General features: G+C 35.5%; 3 protein-coding genes across 5 annotated transcripts; 1 reads left to right on the forward strand and 2 right to left on the reverse strand.

The window, feature by feature from the left end:
• LOC119079358 (ras-related protein Rab-10) lies at positions 1 to 4989 on the reverse strand. 3 transcript variants are annotated; one of them, XM_037187204.1, is made up of 7 exons: positions 4813 to 4982; positions 4128 to 4269; positions 1940 to 2008; positions 1283 to 1301; positions 1016 to 1220; positions 685 to 950; positions 615 to 650 (listed from the first exon to the last, which is right to left on the reverse strand). In XM_037187204.1, the coding sequence occupies exons 2-6, from the start codon at positions 4249 to 4251 to the stop codon at positions 720 to 722; spliced, it is 648 nt and encodes a 215-aa protein (XP_037043099.1). In that variant the 5' UTR covers positions 4252 to 4269; positions 4813 to 4982; the 3' UTR covers positions 615 to 650; positions 685 to 719. The 3 variants fall into 3 exon arrangements, with proteins under 3 accessions (XP_037043100.1, XP_037043098.1, XP_037043099.1); XM_037187205.1 differs by having other exon boundaries at positions 1 to 950; positions 4889 to 4989; XM_037187203.1 differs by having other exon boundaries at positions 1 to 950.
• A 1607-nt stretch (positions 4990 to 6596) lies between these two features.
• Positions 6597 to 12992, reverse strand: LOC119079361 (sarcosine dehydrogenase, mitochondrial). Its single transcript, XM_037187209.1, has 11 exons — positions 12828 to 12992; positions 12165 to 12315; positions 11999 to 12101; positions 10945 to 11940; positions 10688 to 10885; positions 10468 to 10610; positions 9710 to 9843; positions 7829 to 7949; positions 7675 to 7766; positions 7437 to 7610; positions 6597 to 7379 (listed from the first exon to the last, which is right to left on the reverse strand). Exons 1-11 carry the CDS (start codon positions 12946 to 12948, stop codon positions 6955 to 6957), a joined length of 2658 nt encoding a protein of 885 aa, XP_037043104.1. The 5' UTR covers positions 12949 to 12992; the 3' UTR covers positions 6597 to 6954.
• A 2144-nt stretch (positions 12993 to 15136) lies between these two features.
• LOC119079362 (transcription factor 21) lies at positions 15137 to 19156 on the forward strand. The gene is made up of 3 exons (XM_037187210.1): positions 15137 to 15463; positions 15532 to 15779; positions 18652 to 19156. The coding sequence occupies exons 1-3, from the start codon at positions 15385 to 15387 to the stop codon at positions 18820 to 18822; spliced, it is 498 nt and encodes a 165-aa protein (XP_037043105.1). The 5' UTR covers positions 15137 to 15384; the 3' UTR covers positions 18823 to 19156.
• The last annotated feature ends 2638 nt before the right edge of the window (positions 19157 to 21794 follow it).

A 21794-nucleotide genomic window follows, 5' to 3' on the forward strand; every position in this document is an offset into this window, starting at 1 on the left:
TTGTAATTGACCCACCTCCTGTGCGTATATAAAACATTTATTTCAAATTTATTTACATTTTTTGTTGTTGTTGGTTGTTCATTCTTCAGTTTTGTTGTTGGTTCAATAAAGCGTCATCTTTTTTGTCATCTGTTTACCTCCTTACATTCTAAATACTTTTTTTTAAATTTAATTTTTAAATTCTCCCGTCAATCGCACTAGATATAATTTTCTTTTTATTTATAATACTTCGGTAAATTTAATTTTTTTTTTGTTTAAATTAGCTCACTAAATTTTTTTAGGTTATGTTTTTTTGGTTTATTAATTTAAATTTTACTTTTGGTTTGTTAATTATTTTTATCAATGAAGTATTTTAAGCAACATTTATATAATTTTAATTTTGCCTTACTTTTTTGTATGTTTTTTTCATTTAAATTCATCATGCCTTTTCTTGTAGATTAAATAGCATTTTTAGAAGATAAAAACGTTTTGTTAAAAAAAGAGGTTAAATGGATTTTCGATGTTTGAGGAGTAGTAGCTCTCGTATTTCTGTTTCATTTCCTTCTTTTTAAATTTTATTAAAATCTATCGGTTTGAGAAAATTTATGTGGCTTTCTGTGATATGAACTTTTTTGTTGTTTTTTTTTCCTTCAATTTATTATATAATGTTCCTTAAATACTCTGTTCTCTGTATCAATTCAAATCAATTAAATGTATCAATTCTAAAAAAAATCCCACACTTAACAAGAGCATCTGTTACTATCCGGACTATTGCCTAATGTAAATGGTCCTAAACCTGTTCCTGATCCCGTTCCCGATTTCTTTTCTTGTGTACCGTCATTATCAAAATTTTCGCCACGATGTTCTCGCTGTTCCCGGATTTGTCGAGCTAACGTCAGAAAAGACTCTTCAATATTGATATTGTTCTTGCACGATACTTCAAAGAAAGGCATGTCAAAGTTTTCAGCAATCTTGAATCGGAGGAAAACAAACAATCACAACGGAACTGTAATTTCGAACATTCACAGTAATTTACCCTGTCTCCCCGTTCCTTTTCCACCATTCTCTGCGCTGGCAGACATTCGCATTTATTGCCAGCTAGCACCTTCACCACGTCGGGAGCTGCATTTTCTTGGATGTTTCTCAGCCAATAGGAAAGATTGTTGAATGATTCCAAGCTTGTTACGTCATACATTAAAAGTATTCCCATTGCACCACGATAGTAGGCAGTGGTCAGCGTTCTGGAATTATATTAGAATGATGAGATGTTCAAAAGATTTTTTACATTTTCTTTATCACAAACCTAAAACGTTCCTGACCGGCTGTTTGAAGGAGAAATGAAAGCAACAAAAATTGATTAAAAAAGTCAAATTTAAAAATTTGTATTTGATTATTATATTTTGGGCACAGTAACACAGAATCGCAGTGTAGGGGTTGACATTTTCACAGCCCAAAAATTGATAAGAGAGAAAATATTTCTCAAGATTTCATGAAACAGAAAATTTCAAATAGTGTCAAAAATAAGCTATCACCAGCGGCTCATGTGGTTGTATAAATAAATTGTAAAATAAATGTTGAAACAAATGAAGTAAAAGATTTTATGTATCAGTTTCTGGACGATACATTGAACAAATGAAGTTACAGATTCAATTACTACACATTACACCGTGATTAGGCGATATTATGTCCTAAGACTGTTCATCTGTTAACGACAAAGACGACAATGATAATGTCTTATATAAGCAAATAATGTTAAAAATAAACGAAGTAAAAGATTTTTTTTTGAAGAAAGAAGTAATAGATTCGAATTATTATATTGGTAATATACTTGTCGTCTGTAAAAAAATTGTTCTGCCCATGAACAGATCAATTTTAGAAGTTTATCATACACCAATGCTACTACAGTGATTCCAGGTGACTTCTTGCAACGAATAAGAAATTAGCAAGAAAACAAATTTACCCGTATCCCAAATTTGAAGTTTGATTGGTACACCGTCCAAGTTGATGAGTTTCTGTTTGAAATCGATTCCTAAAAAAGAACAAAGAGATATTGTTGTGTCTGTTGCTTTTGAATTAGACGAGGAAACTACAGTCGGCATCTTTCAAATGAGTGGCGTATTTTTTTTCAGCTGATCAACTCATACAAACAAATGTGCCAATACTTGTTTATACGGGTAAACGACCGTTTAAAGACATAAAACCGTATTTGTTTGTATGAGTGGATCAGCTGAAACGAAATACGTCACTTATTTCAAACTCACCGACCGTGTTTACAACATGATATAAAAAAATGTAAGGAAAGGTTTCCACAAAAATCACCTCTAAAAATATCAAAGTTTCCCACAAATATGCAGATCTGTCCCTCGGTTCATATTTTCAACATAAATCTTAATCCGAATCACTTAATAATCGCAGATGACACCGTATACACTTCCGATTGTATTCCCTTACAATTTTGTCTATATCGCGGAAATAACCCCCCATTAACACAAGCTAATTCCACCTGATTTGACCCAGGTCATTGAAATAACTTTGAACGAAACACCCATAATCCATTATTCAAATGATTTATGTTACTATATTTACTGCTCAAAGTAATAGTATCACGTAAACTGAACTTTTTATGACCCAGTGCTGCCTATACACAACCTCCATACACACAATTATATATACCAGATCTGAATAAACACCAACGACACGGTTGAATCTAGCCATATAAAATTTTATGTCTAGCCAAAAGTATGCCTATGATGCCAGTGATGTGTATATAGCGATGTACCATATAAAGTATAAAAATATTCAACATACATCACCATGGAATCATATGGTAGCATAATAAAAATATCAATGAATTATGTAATTTGTAAAATTGTAGTGGTGGCAGAGGTATCAGCTTTTATACGGTTCGTGTGCTTTTCCTGTGTGTGATTATCGCCCAGGATTATATTGTGTATGGTGACAGAGTGGTTACTTCGATATGGGGGTGGTGGTTCCGCGTGGTCTTTGAAAAATGTAACATTAAGTTTACCACATTTTTGCTGTTACCTGACCAGACTTATTAATGTAAATGAATTACATTTTGGAGACACATCCGTTTGTTGAGAAAATGGTTGGAAATTATGTCGTTTACTATCGTATTACTAACGGTTAATTTTAGCCGTCACGTTACAAAACAATTAAATCCAAAGGGTGGAAATACTTGGCTTTATGATACGGTTTCATAACAATGTACGCAGCATTGTAGTCTTGATTACCTAGACCGTTGTTACCGGTACACGAGAACATATATGAAAATATCGTTTGAAAACAATTGACCTAATTTTGTGTTTTTAATGTTTCAATATGAGATTTCATCTAAAATTGAATTTGAACCATCACCAAAAAATGTTTTTAACAAGGTATGCGGTATGGGCGAGATGACAGCCAATTTTTAGGAAAATTATTTTCTCTAAATTAAAAAAAAATCTTCTTTCTTGTCAAATTACGGTTAGCCATCAGTTCGAGGGACAAATATTCATAGGAGATCCTTTGATCCTCACTCAACAGAAACTCCGTCAAATCCTTCAAAATTTGACGGAAGAAAATCCTCAAATTCATAAATTGTCCGTATAAAAACCCATCCAGAATCAGTAAAAAATCCTTGGAAAACGATAGGAATTCAGGGGATTGTCTTTTTGAAAATCCTTTGTCAACGAAATTTCCCCTCACATCAGTTGTTGCCAACGACGCTCGAAATAACCAATATGAGCGCTAGGTAATGTTACTTTATAAAGTAAAATGTATGTTAAAGCTAATGAAGTAGCAGATTTTGCATATGCACCACTTTAAACAAATGAAGTAATAGATGAAATAAATCCGTTTGTCGTTTTGTAAAAGGTCAAATAGCAATTGAGGTGATTGAGGTCATCCTAACGTTTACGGTTTACCCAAGAAATGCATGTCAACCGTTTTCCCGATTTTTTTTAATTTACAGAAAGTCACTTGTGTTAGTCGATCAAAAAATCAGATTTCTTTCATATTTCAATTTAGTTCATTTCCCTTCTATTTTCTAGTTCTAATATTGACCAATTACTGAATTAATAACAGTTACAAAATAGATCCAGTGGAAAAAACAAAAAATCAATCCGTTCAATTTCCATGATCCTTACCGATTGTTGAAATATATGTGTCGTAATATCTTTCATCACAGTATCGATGTACAATGCAAGTTTTTCCTACGTTTGAATCGCCGAGCACTAGCACTTTATATGTAGCCGCGAAGTCTAGAGCCATTTCACTGGTGTGTTAATCCTTAGAAACAAAAAAATATTTTAATTGGCTGTTTGGTTCTGTGGCACCGATGTATATAATAATAAATCATAAAATTTTCTGGTTGAAATAATTTTTTCTTCTTCATTACATTGTCGTATGTTATATACTGTGGACCGTATAACCAACCAAACGAATACGTACGTATATACATACACCGTGCACAACAAAATATAAAAGACAAACGTCGGGAATGAGATACAATATCAATATTGTATATATATATATGGGGATGACTCATTCTCTGTTTTTCTTTCTTTCTTCCTCAATGGAAAGCAGTAAGTGAAAATAAAATTCGCTTCGTAATTTTAACAATCAAATTTGTCACCACATCATGTACGAATAATTACCATCCTTGAATTGAATTTATCAACACACATCGATAATAATCAAATGTTTTCAAAATAAAAACCAAAAAAATATTTTCATTCGAAATTCAACAAAGAAAATTTTGCTCGTCCCTCCGAATTATGAAGAAAAATATTTGTAAAAAAATAATATCAAAGCAAAGTCCGTCCATCGTACCCGAATTTATAGCACTAAATGATGAAAAGCCAGCACAATGTGATGGCACAACAATAAATTTTTTTTGGTAAACAACCTTTAAATCACTTTGGTATAATTGTTATTTTTCAATGGCGAGCTAGTTTTCTTTGAACGGTAACAACGAACTCGATGAACATAATGAAGGACTTGCAGGCAATGATTCAACAACAACAAGGAAAAATCGATAGTTTTTCATGACGCATGCGCTTTTTTGAGGGGTGAACTACGGACACCTGTTAAAGGTGGAAACATATGGTACGAATTCAATGTTCGTTGCTATAATTATGGATATGGTTTAAGGAATCATACATTTGATTGCGGCGACTCAATTATATTATATACCGTAACGGTACTATTTCGATTGTCCTTGTTCGTTTTGTTTTGGAAAATCGAAATTAGGGATATACAAATTGAGTTCATAAGCAGAGGACGTAACGATATTCCTTTTTTAGAGGATTCAACATGACAAATTAAGGATGTGACTTGGTTCAGCATACCTTAATGTTCTATGTAACACAAAAGGAAATGAGAGCCGTATAAGAAGGCATTCATTGCTGCTGTTTGTAATGAAATTCAATTTTAAAATTTTTATGCGTCTGCTGTGACCAACTACGGGTTGGACATAAACTGATTAAATAAGTAGTAACATCGACCAGCATGAACCCTACCCTGTAGTTCAAGGGAATATTTCCAGGAGCTGAGCAAGTGACGATTTTTCTAATCGATTCTCGGTAAGGATGAAGGGTCATAACAGAATCTTAAGAAGTGTTTTGAAGTAATTGCTTCCAGTTTTCGCCAGCGACACTAATTTGTTTCTTTTCTTTGCAAAGGCTGGGTATTTTGTTAAAATATATTAGTAACATAATAAAAATAGAGACAAGCTCTGGGTAATATGGTCGTTTATATAGTACAAAATGCATGTTAAAAAAATTGAAGTACAAGATTTGAAATCAACCGATTAAAAATACTTTGATCGATGGCAGTAAATGGACCCGATAATAATTCTGGTCATTATGCTTGTCATCTGTAACTGGTTAATTAATCGAATCTACTGCTTCATTTGATCAAATTGATTTTGACTTATGTTGATCGTTGATAAAATCAATGCAAATACCTAATTCGCCACATTGAAAGTAAGAAATCAACTTGCAAAATCCACTTTGACAATGTTAATCAAGCTGAAAAATACTCTCTAGTTCTTACTAAAAATTCTTAGAGAAATTCCCATATAGACGAAACATGATTAGATGGGCGGTCGGGTATTTAACAACATCGCATAAATTTGTTTACGATGATTAATTGACCCTGACCACAAATTCTGTCAATAAGGTTGTTTTTCTTTCTCTTAATCCTTAACTCAAATTTATGCACACTATACTGCGTTAGGGGGAAAAGGTATGTCTAAATTATTGCCTACATTTGTCAAATTATGGGTATTGTGTTCTTACCGTTTTGTATCATTTCTAGAGACGTGAAACTTACTTTGAGAATAGTTTTTATACTTAACCGTGAACTCAATGCTAAAATTGGTGTGAATTTTCTAACAAAAATTCAACTGCACGAATTTCTACGCATTTCCGCATGTAAAAATCGCATCGATCTTAAGAGTTGGTAGTTGCAACCCGGTCATTTTTCTCTATTCCTAATTTGTTAGGCGTTTAAAGTGTGATCATTTTGGGGAAAAGTGTGTGTCTTACGAAAATAACTTTCTTCGCACATTGAAACCATTCCGAACCCGAATGCGTAAAATAAAAAGCCGAAAATAGTTTTGAGGCAATTTTATATATTTTTCAACGATTTGGTGTGGTGTAGACTCTACAACAGTGAGTTGGGAATGTATTACGACAACAACATTAAATCCAATACAAAAATGTGAAATATGACACCCCTCTGGTAGGAATATCCTTTTGTATTTTAAACGAGAAATATTATTTGTTTGAAGTGTTTCTCGTAAATAAATTTTTCAGACTTTTATGACATGTTGTAAAAGGGAGGGCACTGATTCGTTCTCAACGACGTAATTAATTACTGGAATGTGTTAAATGGAATTAAGAAATCATCACTGCAATTAGGTAATATGAATCGATGACACGTGACGACACAGTCGAAACCAGACCATCATTAATAATCTCCCATAATTCGTTTATTTTCCGGATCGAATGGACTCTTCAAATGACACGTTGCCTTGTATTTACGTCCTAACACCTCCACTTCATATTCTCCCGATTTCAAAAAGGCTGCATCAACGGTCCCATTTTCAGGATGTCTTACGAAAACTTTGCCGACCATTTTATCTAAATAATATGCGTATTCAGCACGTCGTACATGACCGACTGGTACACCATTGCGATACACTCCTTCTAAACCGAATAATGGAACTTTCTCGTCCAGTGTGAGGAAAACTAATCGTTTATTGATGCCACTCAGTCTTTGTTTTTCGATTGCCTCCTTTCCTTTATAATTTCCTAACTTTCTGCATGTGAATCCGAGATTGGCTTCGATCGGTGAATCGTCCATTCTGAGATCGAATCCCCAAAGGTGATAGCCTTCATGGATAAATGATGTAATTAAGTGAATCGTGAAGGTATCGCGACACAATTTACCTTTTTCACAACTCATTGAATAAAACGAACGATAGCCGACATTTCCGAGACCAAATGGTTGGCCAACTTCCCATAATTTGTTGTAAACATCAACACATTTGTCAGCTGGAATATGTAGTTCGAATCCTAGCTCTCCGATAAAGCTGAGACGTAACGCCCGGACATCAATTTTTTCTGAAATTCAAATTTTGTTGCAGTAAATCAGATCATTTTCCCTGATAAATTCGTTGAGACGTACCTTTGCCATTGATCGATAGCATTTGTGAAGTGTACGGAGGAAATGAATCATTTGATAATTCGAGGTCGGTGACCTTTTGCAAAATATCTCGGCTGAAATTCATCAACAGTTTCATAAGGTAAATTCACTTGCAAATATTTCATTCATACCACACCTTCTTGGACCTTGTATTGAAATCACACCAATTTTATCGGTAACGTCCTCAATCGATGCATTGAATCCCTTTTCTTTGATACCACTTTGAATGTGTGCAAATGTGTAATAGCCCGATGCACCTTTTAACAAAATTAAATTTAGTTATTTGTTGACGGATGCATCTTTCACAGGCGGCAAGCATAACAACAATTTACTATCAGATCTATCACTTCATTTGATCAGCGTATTTTCAAGAGATTGACTTCAAATCTTTTACTTCCTTTTTTTTGAACATACGTTTTTTGCTATATAAGACCGTTTTACTTAAAGAGTTTCGTTTATTTCTGCACTCTGCGGTCATTATCAATAACCGATGATCGCGGTCTGTAACAAGATGAGTCGTACATACGGACTAAAACCAATTGTTTGATAGATTCTGAAGAAGAAGGTGAGTTGTTGGTTTTGTCTGTGCAAAACTGTTGTCGAAAACATAAAGTGGAGACAAAAATTCATGAAATTCAGTTGAGATTCAGCGGAGAATGCTGCTCACGACCGCAGCTGATATTTAGACCCGTACGAAGTACTGGGGTCTTATAGGTTTACGCATACGTTTGTAACACGTCTCCCTGAGTAAGGGGAAACCTATTGTGGTTGTCCAGAGATGCCAAATCAGCAAGAAAAAAAATGTCCGTCCGTCCGTCCGTCCGTCCGTCCGTCCGTCTGTCTGTCTGCACGATAACTTGAGTAAAACGCATCCGATTTTGAAAATTCTTTTTTTCCCCGTTTGGTAATGTCAAAAGACAGGCTAAGTTCGAAGATGAGTGATTTTGGATCGACCCCTCCCGAGCTGTGGCCCAATAAGTGCTTTACGGTTTTTCGAAGATATCTCCGGACATTTAAACGTTAAACTTGTAAGTGATACATCAAATAAAAGGTATTTACAATACCGATCGACAAAAAAAAAGTTTATGGAAATCGGATGTCCAACTCGTGAGTTAGACCCCTTGGTGTGAAACAGGCACAGGGCGGGAAGCAGTTTTTGCTTGTAGGTCGGCCAAATTTGAACATATTTCGTTCGTTTTAGCTTTATTAGATAGGTATTGACCGTACCAATCAGGGAAAAAAAGTTTATGAAATTATTTTCTCCGGAGCGTGAGCTAGGTCTCTTGGAGTGAGCTCTTAGCTGGCTACTCGGCCGTACAGTGAACGTGGAGTATTTTGTCAATATCTCGAGTAAATTTTGACCGAATTTCATGAATTTTTTTTTGTTTGAAAGGTATTAACGAATGTTAAGCGTCGGTACTATTTTCGGTTTCCTAACAAAATGGCTGCCGGCGGCCATATTGGATTTTATTAAAAGTGATATAAAGTGGGAAAAATGATGCTTAGAGAGTTTCTGTTAACATGGAAATAATGTGTTAAGTGTGAGGGGTTTCAGGGATTCCATATATGGACATCTATATATACCTATATACAGCTATATTGAGCTATATACAGACATATAGAGCTATATAATAGCATATTCCTCTGTGAAATGTTTATTTACAGTGAAATATAGGTAAATATAGCGGTATATAGCTGTTTAAATAGGAATTTATGAAATTTGACTTCGTACGGGGCTGTCTATATTGCCTCCGGCAATTTATTTGTATATGATAACAAGGCAAAGAGTGGATAATGTAAGTGATTTAAAAGGAAGAATAGTTTTTCAGCAGAGAAGAAAATGAAGTAAGAGAAATGAAGAGTTTCACATTAAAGGCTCTTGATACGAATAGGTGTTTCGTACGGGTCGGCGTTAGCTATGTTTTTGTTGGAAAATAAGGTCGAATAAGACTCTCGGTTAAGGCTATCTTCCAGGTCTCTAATTCAAACAAATTATTTAAAATTAATCACAACGTACCACCAGCAACAATGTAGTACCCTTTTCCATCAAATGACGGGGTGTGCACTTCGCCATTTCCTGAATCGATTACTGTTACTGTTAGATCACTTTCAACTCCACCATTATTATTCAGTGCACACGTGTAGATAAGTCTATATCGAAAGTTAAAAACAAATATGAAAAAACATGTTGAGGACGTTCACTCAGTTATTGCAATGAACATTTGGATTTGGTGAATCAGTCAGACAAGCAAAGGTCTCTGAAAGTCTTGATCTTTTCGTGAATTATTTTTAGGCAGGCATATGACCACTGTAATTATCGGGTCTATTACTTCCGTCGATCGAAGTATTTTTAATTGGTTGATTTAAAATCTTGTACTTCATTTTTTTAGCATGCATTTTACTACATAAAGGACCATATTACTCAGAGCTTGTCATTATTTTTGTCGTCGTTATCGATAACAGATCGCCGTATGTGACAAATTGAACAAATAACAAAATTTTTGCTATCCCTGATAAGAATTTGTGTCCCATGACTCTTGTTTGTACGCACGACTTATAGTGATAAAAGCAACTTGTTTATGTCTGCTGTTCGTATTGTTTTCATTCAAAACGGCAAACAATAAAAACAGGAAACGATTTGTTGTCATCAATTGGTCGTGTGACATAAACAAAAGAAAGAGTCAGTGGACAAAGCATTGACATTGATAGGGTTCCATCAAGTCCCATATAGACAAAAAATAATTCCTTCGAGAATAAATAAGAAAACTTTCTCACTTGTTCGGTTCCTTGTTTGTGTCAGCCGTGAAAATCCAATCGGCAGCATCCTGAGCCTGTGGTCCAGTCAAAAACAGTTTACAGAAATACGAAATGTTTATCAGCGATGCATTCGTTCGGCAATTCATTGACTCTTGTCCGATCTTTTTTAAGAAAAATATAAAACGGAACAATGAGAACTGAAAACTTCCCCAGTTTTTTGTTGGGATTTTATTCTCACCAATTCGTGATTGTCGGAAAACTCGTATTTGTGTTCGCCCAGCAATTTATCGAAATAGACATTTGTCTCGTGTTTCACGTGTCCATAATTTCCGTACCAATCATAATTAGGAACTGTAACAATTTCATCCTTGAGGAAGTAACCCGGTCGTTCCCAACCTTGTTTCTCCTCCATCACAGCACCTTTGCTAATCATCACCTGAAACAAGGGTTTTTTTTAACTTCATTTACCTTCCAGACATTAAATTCAACTCTCACATCATGTAGAGGATCTTTCTTAAAGTTTCTACCGGCTAACGGTTGGTCATGCAGAAATACTTTCGAATAATTTTTAGCGTACGCCTCATGACTTCGTTCCACAGCCCAATTATGGTTCGATGTCTGTTTCGGTGTATACCGTCTGATATCAAAACCGAACATATTAAATTCAGGCCTGCCGTGAACAATCCAATGAGCTATTTGTTCACCACAACCACCGCCAAACATCATACCAGCTGAATTGAAACCACAATTGTGGAACAGTCCATCTAGTCGTGGATCAGGTCCCATCAGTGGCTTATGGTCTGGCGTAAATGATTCAGGACCGCAAATGGTAGTTTTAACGCCAGCTGTACCAAATACTGGACAGAGTGCTTCCGATCCTTTGATATGGTCTTCGAACGTGTTCCAGTCCAGTTCGTACAGTCCGAAATGAAAATCATCAGGAACTCGATCCAAAAGTATCGGATTACTTTCGTAGCCACCCATGCAGATTGACGACCCTTGAATTCTCAAATAAATCGAATTGTCATGATCGCGTACATTTGGCATTCCCATGATGCCTTTAATCGGTTCGGAAACAATGTATGCGTGACGCATTGGAACTAAAGGCAAATGAACGTTATGCTTTTCAAACAAATCTCTACCCCAAACACCAGTTGCATTAACGACACAGTTGGTTCGTATGGTACCGAATGGTGTCTGCACGCCTTGAATATTCTTCGAACCAACAATACTTTCGCCGGTCAAAATCTCCAAAATTGGACAGTCTTCAAAGACCCGCACTCCGTTGTTTTTTGAAGCGGCTCTGGTTAGGGCTGTACACAACATAGCTGGATCAACTACACCGTCGCCGGGTGAATAGAGAGCTCCAATAAACGAGTTTGGATCCAAAAGTGGGAATATTTCTTGTGTCTCATTTGATGTTAGTATTCGATTCTCGATTCCTACGGCCCGTCCGAATGTCGATAGTCTCTTATATTCGTTTAGTCGATTCTGAACGTATGAGATATGAACGTTACAGATTGCAAAGTAAACAATATTAACAACCGACCTCATTATGAGCAATAAAAATGCCCCCATTGTTAATGAACCCTGGGTCGAAGCCAGTTTCAGATTCAATTCTGTTCATCAGGTCAATCGAGCGATTCAGCAATCTATCACAAATGAATCGGTTAAAATTTGTGTTCAAGTCAATCATCAATTCCAAGTTATATTACTGGACGTCCACATCGTTCGGTCGAAGTCTCCAAATTAGACCAGCAGTGTGCCAGGTCGTTCCGGAAGTTAATTTATTTCGTTCCAATAGAACGGCTTTAATCCCTTTCTTTGCCAAGAAATATAACGTGTGACATCCTGCGGAGCCTCCACCTTTTAAAAAAGAATTTCCTCTTTAAAACGTATTACTCTTACGGCAGTAATGCGAAGTTAAACGGCATGGCAGTCGAGTAAGAAACTATTGTCTTAGATTTTTCGATGGTCTGGTCATTAGGCAAGCTTTTTTTGGGGTAGGGAGGGGCAGTCACCTCGAAAGGGGCTTACGTGGTCCGGAGGGCTAAAATATTGGACACGTATTTTTTCTTAGAATTTAAAAAAATATTTTAGGCACCTAGAAAAAGGCATTCATTCATATATACGAACACGTTGGTTAGAGCAGTAAAAAAGATATGCACAATATATCTGTACTGCTCTAACCAACGTGTTCGTATATATGAATGAATGCCTTTTTCTAGGTGCCTAAAATATTTTTTAAAATTCTAAAAAAAAATACGTGTCCAATATTTTAGCCCTCCGGACCACGTAAGCCCTTTTCGAGGTGACTGCCCCTCCCTACCACAAAAAAAGCTTGCCTACTGGTCATTCACATGATAAATAATTTTTACCAATTATAACAACATCCGCGCTATCTGGGAGCTTAGGAGTCGATGTGACTGAACTCCTGCACCTTAAACTGTTACGATAACCACAATATTCTTTTGAAATTTTTGCAATACTTTTGAACATTTTCAACTCTATCACAATGAACCGTATTCGACTACGTACCTTCCGTTACTGAGACATGAGCTAGCAAAATTGCTAATTTAAAACAAAAGGTTATCCACCAGTTTGAACTTGTGGAGTGATAGCTGGACCAAAAACTAGATTTCGTGCTCGTGCGGAGTTGTTTAATCTTGTTGGTTGATTTAATTTTATTATCATCGTGTGCTTGTTTATTACGGTCTCTCATTTTTGATTGTTGGGGTGAATGAGAAAATTCATATCAATGGATTCACGTGGCAGTAACAATGCGTGAGTCTATGCTTATCAGTAGAATGGCGCTGCCATGCCCACATTTTGGTTATCAATTTTTTGCTTCAAATAATTTGTTTTTTTGGCGTCGAACCATTTTTTGTAGGTAAATGACTGCGTATTTCAGTTTGGTTTGATTCTAGTTAATCGGATAAAACCGGAAAGAACTCCTTCAAGAGCATTTTGCGTGCGCGTTGGTCTTCGTCGTAGTTCAGAAAAGAAAATAAAAACAAACTCTTAGCGAGATAACTAAAGCTAGAATGTAAGTGTTAAATATAGTTGTTTTGATTGTGCAGTCTATTTTTGGCTATCACACGCGAGATCATAAAAACACACCTGACTTAACTTTACAGACGGTAAGCATATCAGTTGCCTTACTATCAGATCTACTACTTCCATCGATTTAAGTATTTCAAATCTTTTACTTCATTTTTTGAACATTGTTTTTTGCTATATCAGATCAAATTAGGCAGAGCTTGTCGTTGTATTCTTGTAGTCGTTAACAATAACATATGACAGTAGGTAGAACCTTACTTCATCTTCACATTTGTGGGTACATACCACGAAACAGCAAAGCAAATACTTTCTTTAGCTTGTGCTTTGATTCTTTGCCATACAAAGAGTATATTTTTGTGCGGAATTTTTCGAATGGAGAAGTCCCTATGTGAATATCTAAATGCTGAAAGAGATCAATATCTTTTCGAATCTGACGAGTCAGGCGGTCAGGCCACGGCAGAGTAACTCCAGACAGGAGTGATTCATTTGTCGGATGTCAAATTAAGGAACAACAGACTATGTGAAAATGAACTATAAATGAAATTCTATGCCCCTATGACGCTAACACTGGTTCACGAAGCGCTCATAGCCTGTCCTGTGAAGAGGTGAGTTTTGGAATCAGCTGAAGAGCACCGTCTTCAACGATCAGTAGCCGCCATTGCTCAATGTTTCGAGGCCGAAACAGATGTTATGATAAGGCCCGTCGTAATGTTTCACGCATTAACTAGTCTTCCATTACGTGGATTTCTCTGTTGTGCTGCCTGCTTCCTGTTTTTTTGTTTTTGGTTCGATTTAGAGCTTCAATTTGATTGTGGGAAGAAGTGTGAGCCAGGAAGGTGTGGACTGAACGAGTGGTACGGGATATGATAGCGTCAAGCTGTTTGCGTAGTACACTTTCTATGCTCTTCCAGAATAGAAAGTGATTGATTGATATTTTTTTATGAGAAAATGAACTCAAATGAACAGACATAATTGATTTAATTTTACTTCTCAAAATGTAAGGCTAATAGATAACTCAGGTCCCCTGTCAAACAAGCACTCCTGCCTGTATTTACTCCGTCATAGTATGACTATGTTAACAGAAGATACTTCAAAAGAAACAACATCGTCAGCCTTGGACATGAAGCTAAATCAATGAAATTTTATTTCTCTTATAATTCGTTAATTGGACACATTTATTCTGCATTTAGATATCCATGTAATATCAAATGAAATTTAAGTCAAAATTTCGAAGCGTCTAGAGGATTGCTTGGGCTAAACTACTAATTGAATAATAAGGTAGAAAGGAATAAGGAGTAGAAAAGGGAGAAGTCTTGGCCTATTGACTTCTCCCTTTTTCTACTCAACAGCATTTGCTCGTGCATCGTAAAATTTTACGAGATTTTAAATTTACAAAATGAGTACCGTTCTTGTTAGTTTTAACCGTCGATGGTAATAACTGTAAAAATCTACTTGAAATCTAAATATTTTGAATAACACAGCTGTAGAGCACGCCTCTTCGTTAACCAATGAAAAGTATCCTTAAATACTCATTCCTAAGTAAATGTTTTGTCTCCGCCTATTTTACTTCTATTTTAAAATTCGAAGATGATCTTTAAGATAATTATACCGTCTGTTGTGTGCAAATGAGTCGCACAGTTTCTGTTGTCGTATGAACATATTGACTATACTACTAAAGTCTTGTGGCAAATAATTTTCTGTTAGAGTGGAAAAAAGTGTCTCAGCTGCTTGATAGTTGAGGTTGAAGAGTAAATTAAGTGATCACTGCTAGTGTCGAAAGGTCATAATGAATTAATTAAATAATCTTTCAAGAGATTACCAGACCAGTGAAAGTGTGAACTTTAATCCTTTTGTAAACAAAACAAAATAACAAAAATGCCAAGACGGAAAAGATGTGCATCACCGTCATTTGATGATTATGATGAAGAATACGATGACGAGCTCAGCTCGAACGGTTAGTTAGATCAAAATTAATTCCGGATGATAGGGAATGGTAGATTAAACGATCCGGATCTTGTTTAGGTTCAAGGAATCAACAGCCACCGATTCAACGGAATGCGGCTAATGCAAGGGAACGAGCCCGAATGCGTGTACTGTCGAGTGCATTTTGTCGATTGAAAACGAAATTGCCATGGGTGCCGGCCGACACGAAATTATCGAAATTGGATACGTTGCGATTAGCCACAATATACATTCAGCAATTACGGGCGAGTTTGTCGAAGGAAGAGACGGATGACGAAATTTTCTGCCAAGCCAATGCTCAGAGTTTGGTGAGTTTACAGAAAATTTGTTTTTGTTTGCTGGAAAATGAGATTGTGTCGTAAATCGTTTCGACTCCGACTAATAATCCTAGATAATAGTTGTAACACATTGCCAATAAAGGTTACAAGGATAGAAAAGTGAAATTCGACATGTTTTCTGATTTGTGAGTTGTTGTGGTTTATAATTGATTTCACAAGAATTTCGTTAAAAAAATGAAATCTAGATTTTCATTTGTTAAACGAATTTTGCGTTCAATCATTTTACTTCGAATCTCACTTTTCTCTCCTACTAAGCCAATGACGACGTTCCTGGGTGTTTAAAGATCCAAGAGTGTCTTTTATACAATTAGGGAAGAAAACGGCTGAGATTGAATTTGACCAGAAGTAACATACCAACCTGAAAATCTTAATGCGAAATTTTCTCAAACGATAAGCATAGCACCAGCACAATTATCGAATCTGTTTTTCTTTTACTTGAAATATGTGCTTGTCATTACGTTTTGCGTTAAAAAAAGGGGTGAACTATCTCATTGGTTAGTTTGTCATCGATGATGATACATAGATGATTGACTGACAATAAAATGTACAAATTAGACAGGATAAAAAATAAAATATCTTTGTGATTCAAGCATCAAGCTTGGTAGCAGATTACTTTTGCTTTGACTATTGGATATTTTGTAGCTCGAACCGCTAGCACGTTAATTCACTGAGGTGGAAAACAGCCTCATAGAAACGGTTAATCATCTGCTATAGACAATAACGACTGAAATAGCCTTGAACTCTACTTCATTCGGTTTTATTATAGCAAAATATTTGTTACAATGAATGAAGTAATAGATTTTTCGTATCAAAAACTACATGATAGTCTAAATAAATGAAGTAGCAGATTATCATTTATGATTATAATTGTTGCTTACCGTTTTTAATCGATATATTGAGTAAACAAGGGTGTTTTTACACACTAACACTGTCTTACTACAATTCTCTGTATATCCAAAAGATCCATTTAAAATTAGTATAGCTTTGGTCAATACAAACATCTGAATGAACTGTTGCGTATTGTCTGATCTGAACTGTTTGAGTCTATAATTCAGGTACCGACATGGCCATGTTGAGGAGAAGTTTTCTATATTAGAATAATGTGAAACATACATTTCTTTGGCATTATAATAAAGATTTCCAACACCCAACGTCTCTACGTATTCAAAGTCACATTTCATTCAAGTAAATCTTGAACTCAATATTCCGATAATTGCAAACCGTATTAATTGCACTGAGTTCTTTACGCCGATGCCGGTGAATACAAACAAAATTTTGTGTTTTTTCAAAATTAATTTTCGAAAAATCGATCGAACACAAAGACAGAAACGAAGAAAAATTATTTTTCTATTTCAAAATTCATTTAACTACATCCGCTAAAATAATATTAGTGTTAAATGTCAGCACAGTATTTCACGTCCAAATTGTCTATTAGTACACTTAAAAATTTCTTTGACAACATCCACCTGGAGTGTCTTTCTCGTTTTTCATTTTGTCGGAATGGAAAATTAATATGAAAATAGCTGGTGAATGGTTGCGTATATACGACATCGATTTTCGTTGTATTTTTTGTATTTACGATGAGATTATATTTTTGGAGTCTCCGAAGTGTAGATATAATAACAGATTGCAGAATTTGTAAACTTTCAGAATCGAATTGTGTAGATTAGTGGCGCCAAAATTAATTTTCATCCGAATAAGCTTATTTTCTCCACTTAAATGCGGTGAGAAGATGGCGTTTTGTTGACGCTCTCTCAGGGGAGAAAATTTGTATTTTCTTCCAGCTTCGTGTACATACCGTAAAAAGGAACTCTTAATGTTAAAAGTAAAGCGATTCATAACGTCGAAAGAAGCAAAGTTGACATTTCCGTGTTAGTAGTGTGTGTGACATAATTTTTCAATGAATTTCGGGTCATAATTCCTCTGGGTTTTCTCTATGATTTTCTCAACTCTTTTTTTTCCATGGGGCGAACAACTATCGATTTGCAACTACTACTTTGTTTCGGCCAGAGCGAAGCGAGTAATAACCATTCTTTTAAGAAATCATAGGAATTAGAGTCGGTTGTTGAAATTGGTTTTCTTAACCTGTTACAGCCGGCAAGCATTATGGGTGGGTCTATTACTTCCATCTGTCAAAGTATTTTTAATCAAATTTCAAATCTTGTACTTCAATTTTTTTTAACATGTATTTTACTATACAAAGGACCATGTTACCCAGAGCTTGTCTCTATTTTTGTCGTCGTTATCAATACCACATGAAGAGTCGTATGTGACAGGTTAAATGGAAATTCAAATTCTCAGCACAGTGAAACACTTTTCCTGAACATTTTCTTTGTGTAATCCAACTAATTACAATTTTCATTGCACTTTGGAAACAATGCTAATATCAAATGGAACAGCTGCACGCATACACGATTTTTGTACAATATAGTATATACAACGTCAACCGTGTATATAGCCCAGAACAACCATATTATTAAAATAATAATGCAATGATGGGTTGTTATTGTTAACTGACATTATGTTTATTTTACTAACCGCTTTCCGGGGCCGATTCTCTGACAAAGAGATTCATTTCAGATTTTTTTTTGTTTAAGGATTTTCGTTTTTTTAAGTGATCACTTAAAAAGCGCAACTCCACTAAAATATACAAATTATACGATGTATTTCCGGATCTGATTGTTATTTATGTACACACATCCACAACCATTAAGACAAAAAAAAATATAAAAAGAAATCGACATCCACACAATAGAAGATGTTGGTGAGATGTGTTATAAAAGCAGAGAAAATCGAGTGATTAAGACAGTGAATTTTCAATTAAATTTTCATTGATTTTCAGGTTTGGCCTTTCAGTTTTCAACAGCACATCGACAACAAACAATTGGCAACGGTCAGTTTGAATCAGTGGCTCAACCGTGGTGACACCAACGATATTTATTTGCATACACAAACATCATCGACGAAAAACTTAAATAATTTTATGAGCAACAATGCGTCAACACATTTATAGCGAAACGTGAGCTCGTTCCTGTTTAAAAGAATTAAATTATCGAGCGTCACAACTATCTGGAAGATAATATATTTCGTTAATTAATCATGTTAGGCTAGGCGTAAGGACATTGTGACCAAATCGAATTAAATGTAAGAGAATTTTCACTACACCACTGGCAAAATAACAAATCGCAAGAAGTCATGGCAGAGTGAAATAAACCAGGCATGAGCGGTCCATTTTCGAAACGTCAAATAAGGGACCTAATACACTGTATGAAAACGATCTCAAATGAACACTGACATAAATTGAAAAATTTTAATCGCAAAAAATATAGGGCTTCTAGATTATTCAGGTTCCTAGTCAAATCAGCGCTCCTGCCCGGTTAACTTTACTATGTCGTGAAGAATTGCATTCGTTCTCTAAATTTTTCCATACACGAGTCTACTACTTCATTTGAACGAGGTATTTATATCAAAATCTCTTACTTCATTAGTTCTAACACACATTTTGGTATATAACTTCACCTCAATACCTCATTTCTTATTTTTGTCATCTCCGTAGATAACAGATAGCATGGCATAATATCGCCAACTCTTTTAGATTTTGGATGGTAAAAGTCGATTTTTTTAAAAACTTAGATTGTATCGAATGTTTGCAAAGGGGTCGTCTCTAAATCCCGTCTCATCTTTTCCCCCATTGTCCTCAAGTTTCCTATACATACCTTATAACACGCATGACCCACTTTCGTCATACCCCCAAAGAGGACAGGATTTATGGACGAACCCAAATTCCTATGATAAAAATCAATCTTTCGAAGCCGCAAAGTAAAAACCGCTGCAAATGATTGTATGTCAACCATTATTTATTGTATTGTGAGGTCATTTACTTCTAACTGAATTATTCCAACAACGACAAAGAGCCAGTCGAGCAAATTTTCTTTCCAACGACACATCACTAAATTCTTGTTTGTGCAAGACTTTCTTTTTCTCACACTTTCTTCCATCATTCAAGTGCCGTAAACCCAAACACTGAAAGTGTCAGGCATTTAAGTGGGATGTGTTTTTTGACATATTATTTTGACAATAACTGGCAATAACTGAAATTTAATATTATTTGTGAAGGATCTTTATCTTACGAAAGCATATTTAGGACATGTGATGCTTCTGTTAAGTAATTTTGTTGTTTTCAGATTATTTCGGTCAACGAGAGCGACATTGTAGGTGAGTGCAAGGAGAGGCGCCGATATAATAAATCAGAATTAAGTAATGAATAAGTGAGTGATATTGGTGAGTGGGCGCTAAATGTACTCCGTACATCCACAGTCGGAACTAGGTCAATTTCGTTGCTGTTATATTAGTAGATCATCATATCAGTGAAGTAATGACATATGTAGTAGTATCCAGATGAGTAAAAGGATCCGAAGGTTTCAGCCCGAGCGAGATAAGGAGTTTTCACACTTGAGAAAAAAGCCGCATTACTTCACTAGTAAAGTAATAGTACATTACTTAATAATGTGACAAATGATGGAAATGGTACTTCTTGTGTGAAATTTACCGATCGAGGCGTAGCCGAGTTTTTATTCAAAAACTTGAGCTAAAATTTTGGCTTCGTGAAGTAAAGTAAAGTTAACTTTACCTCGTTTTTGAATAAAAAAAATTGATTCCGGTTCTCTATTCAAGTAAATAAAGTAAAGCCTTGGGGAAGATATCGTCAACTTTAAAAATTTCTTGAATTCTTTACTTGTCAGTTGAGGGGACAAGTCATTGGAATGGATTTTTCCAAAAAGATAATTTACTTCAAAAAATGAAGCGAAAATTTGCCGCAATCAACGCACTTCAAGCAAAAGTGGTACTCTAAATAGGGTACTGAAACTTGACAGTGCTCCATACAAAATTTTACACTGTACAAAGAGTGGTGATAAAATTTCATACAAAATAGTACTCTATTTGACAGGCGTCATAAATAGCACTTTTGCTTGAAGTGCGTTGCCGCAATAATCTTTTGTCCATCAAACGGGAATACAATTTCCATGGGTTTTTAGTAAACATTTTCCTTCCAGTGGGGAGTGCAGTTAGAGACAGAGTAATTGCAGCATGAATTTGCCTCAGCTGTTTTTCAGCTGATCTGATCCACAAGAACAATAAATATGTTCATACGTCGTTATCACTACCACGAAGGTATGTGCAGCACCTTCAACCGCATAAACAGTTTTGATTTTGTGGATCAGCTGAAAAACAGCTGAATCAAAGTCATGCCGAAATTTCACTGCCCCTGACTGTAAGAGACTTAGTCAAAGTTTTTACCACAATCGTTCAATTATCGAGCCAACTGTAGTTCATTGCTCATTTTAAAAGGATAAAACTTTAAACGCTTAGGAGGGATTCTTTTGAAAAACAGCCTACCGAAATTGGACGAATTTTCTATTGGAATTTTTTATATATACCTAGAAAGGGCTTCGACCCCAGAAGCCAAAACCACTTTCAAAAAAATTCTGTGGGCCAACGCACTACTCATGCTAAATAGAATACTAAAACGGGACAGTGTACCAAACAAATTTTGGCACTGTTAAAAAATCTGTAAACATTTTTTATACAAAATAGTACTCTATTTGGCAGCTGTCACTCGAAGCACTTTTGCTTGAAGTGCGTTGTGTGGGCACTTAAATATGGGAAATATGGGCACTTAAACATTTCAACTTCTATTTCATCGCATATGCATCCAAACCACATAAAAACCTATTTGGCCCAAAAGCACATACAATTACCTTTCAAATGATACCCCACACGATACATGGTCGTTTTGTGTACCTCGAGAAATTTCTGTAAGAACAGTGTAAGTCTTCGGTTGAAAACTTCAACTACACATATTTCAGTGTGGATGAATTTTAAAACCATCAAGTCCCTATTCGGCTCAATAGTACATGTGATTACCTTTCTAATGACACCCCACACGACCCTGTACGGCACGTGTAATTGGAGAAATTTTCGTAA

This window comes from Bradysia coprophila, unplaced genomic scaffold, assembly GCF_014529535.1.
Source record: "Bradysia coprophila strain Holo2 unplaced genomic scaffold, BU_Bcop_v1 contig_324, whole genome shotgun sequence".
Taxonomy (NCBI): Eukaryota; Metazoa; Arthropoda; class Insecta; order Diptera; family Sciaridae; genus Bradysia; species Bradysia coprophila.

Bases quoted from the DNA above. Each gene is read 5' to 3' on its own strand.
- LOC119079358 (XM_037187205.1), bottom strand. From the start codon at position 4,251: ATGGCTCTAGACTTCGCGGCTACATATAAAGTGCTAGTGCTCGGCGAT. The intron at 2,009-4,127 runs GTAAGGATCATG...GTTCTTTTTTAG, and splicing joins CACATATATTTCAACAATCG to GAATCGATTTCAAACAGAAA. The intron at 951-1,015 runs GTAAATTACTGT...CTCCGATTCAAG, and splicing joins AAAAGGAACGGGGAGACAGG to ATTGCTGAAAACTTTGACAT.
- LOC119079361 (XM_037187209.1), bottom strand. From the start codon at position 12,948: ATGTTCAAAAGTATTGCAAAAATTTCAAAAGAATATTGTGGTTATCGT. The intron at 12,316-12,827 runs GTAAAAATTATT...CTTTTTTAAAAG, and splicing joins CGCGGATGTTGTTATAATTG to GTGGAGGCTCCGCAGGATGT. The intron at 7,611-7,674 runs GTACGTCTCAAC...TTTGAATTTCAG, and splicing joins GCTATCGATCAATGGCAAAG to AAAAAATTGATGTCCGGGCG.
- LOC119079362 (XM_037187210.1), top strand. From the start codon at position 15,385: ATGCCAAGACGGAAAAGATGTGCATCACCGTCATTTGATGATTATGAT. The intron at 15,464-15,531 runs GTTAGTTAGATC...GATCTTGTTTAG, and splicing joins TGACGAGCTCAGCTCGAACG to GTTCAAGGAATCAACAGCCA. The intron at 15,780-18,651 runs GTGAGTTTACAG...ATTGATTTTCAG, and splicing joins AAGCCAATGCTCAGAGTTTG to GTTTGGCCTTTCAGTTTTCA.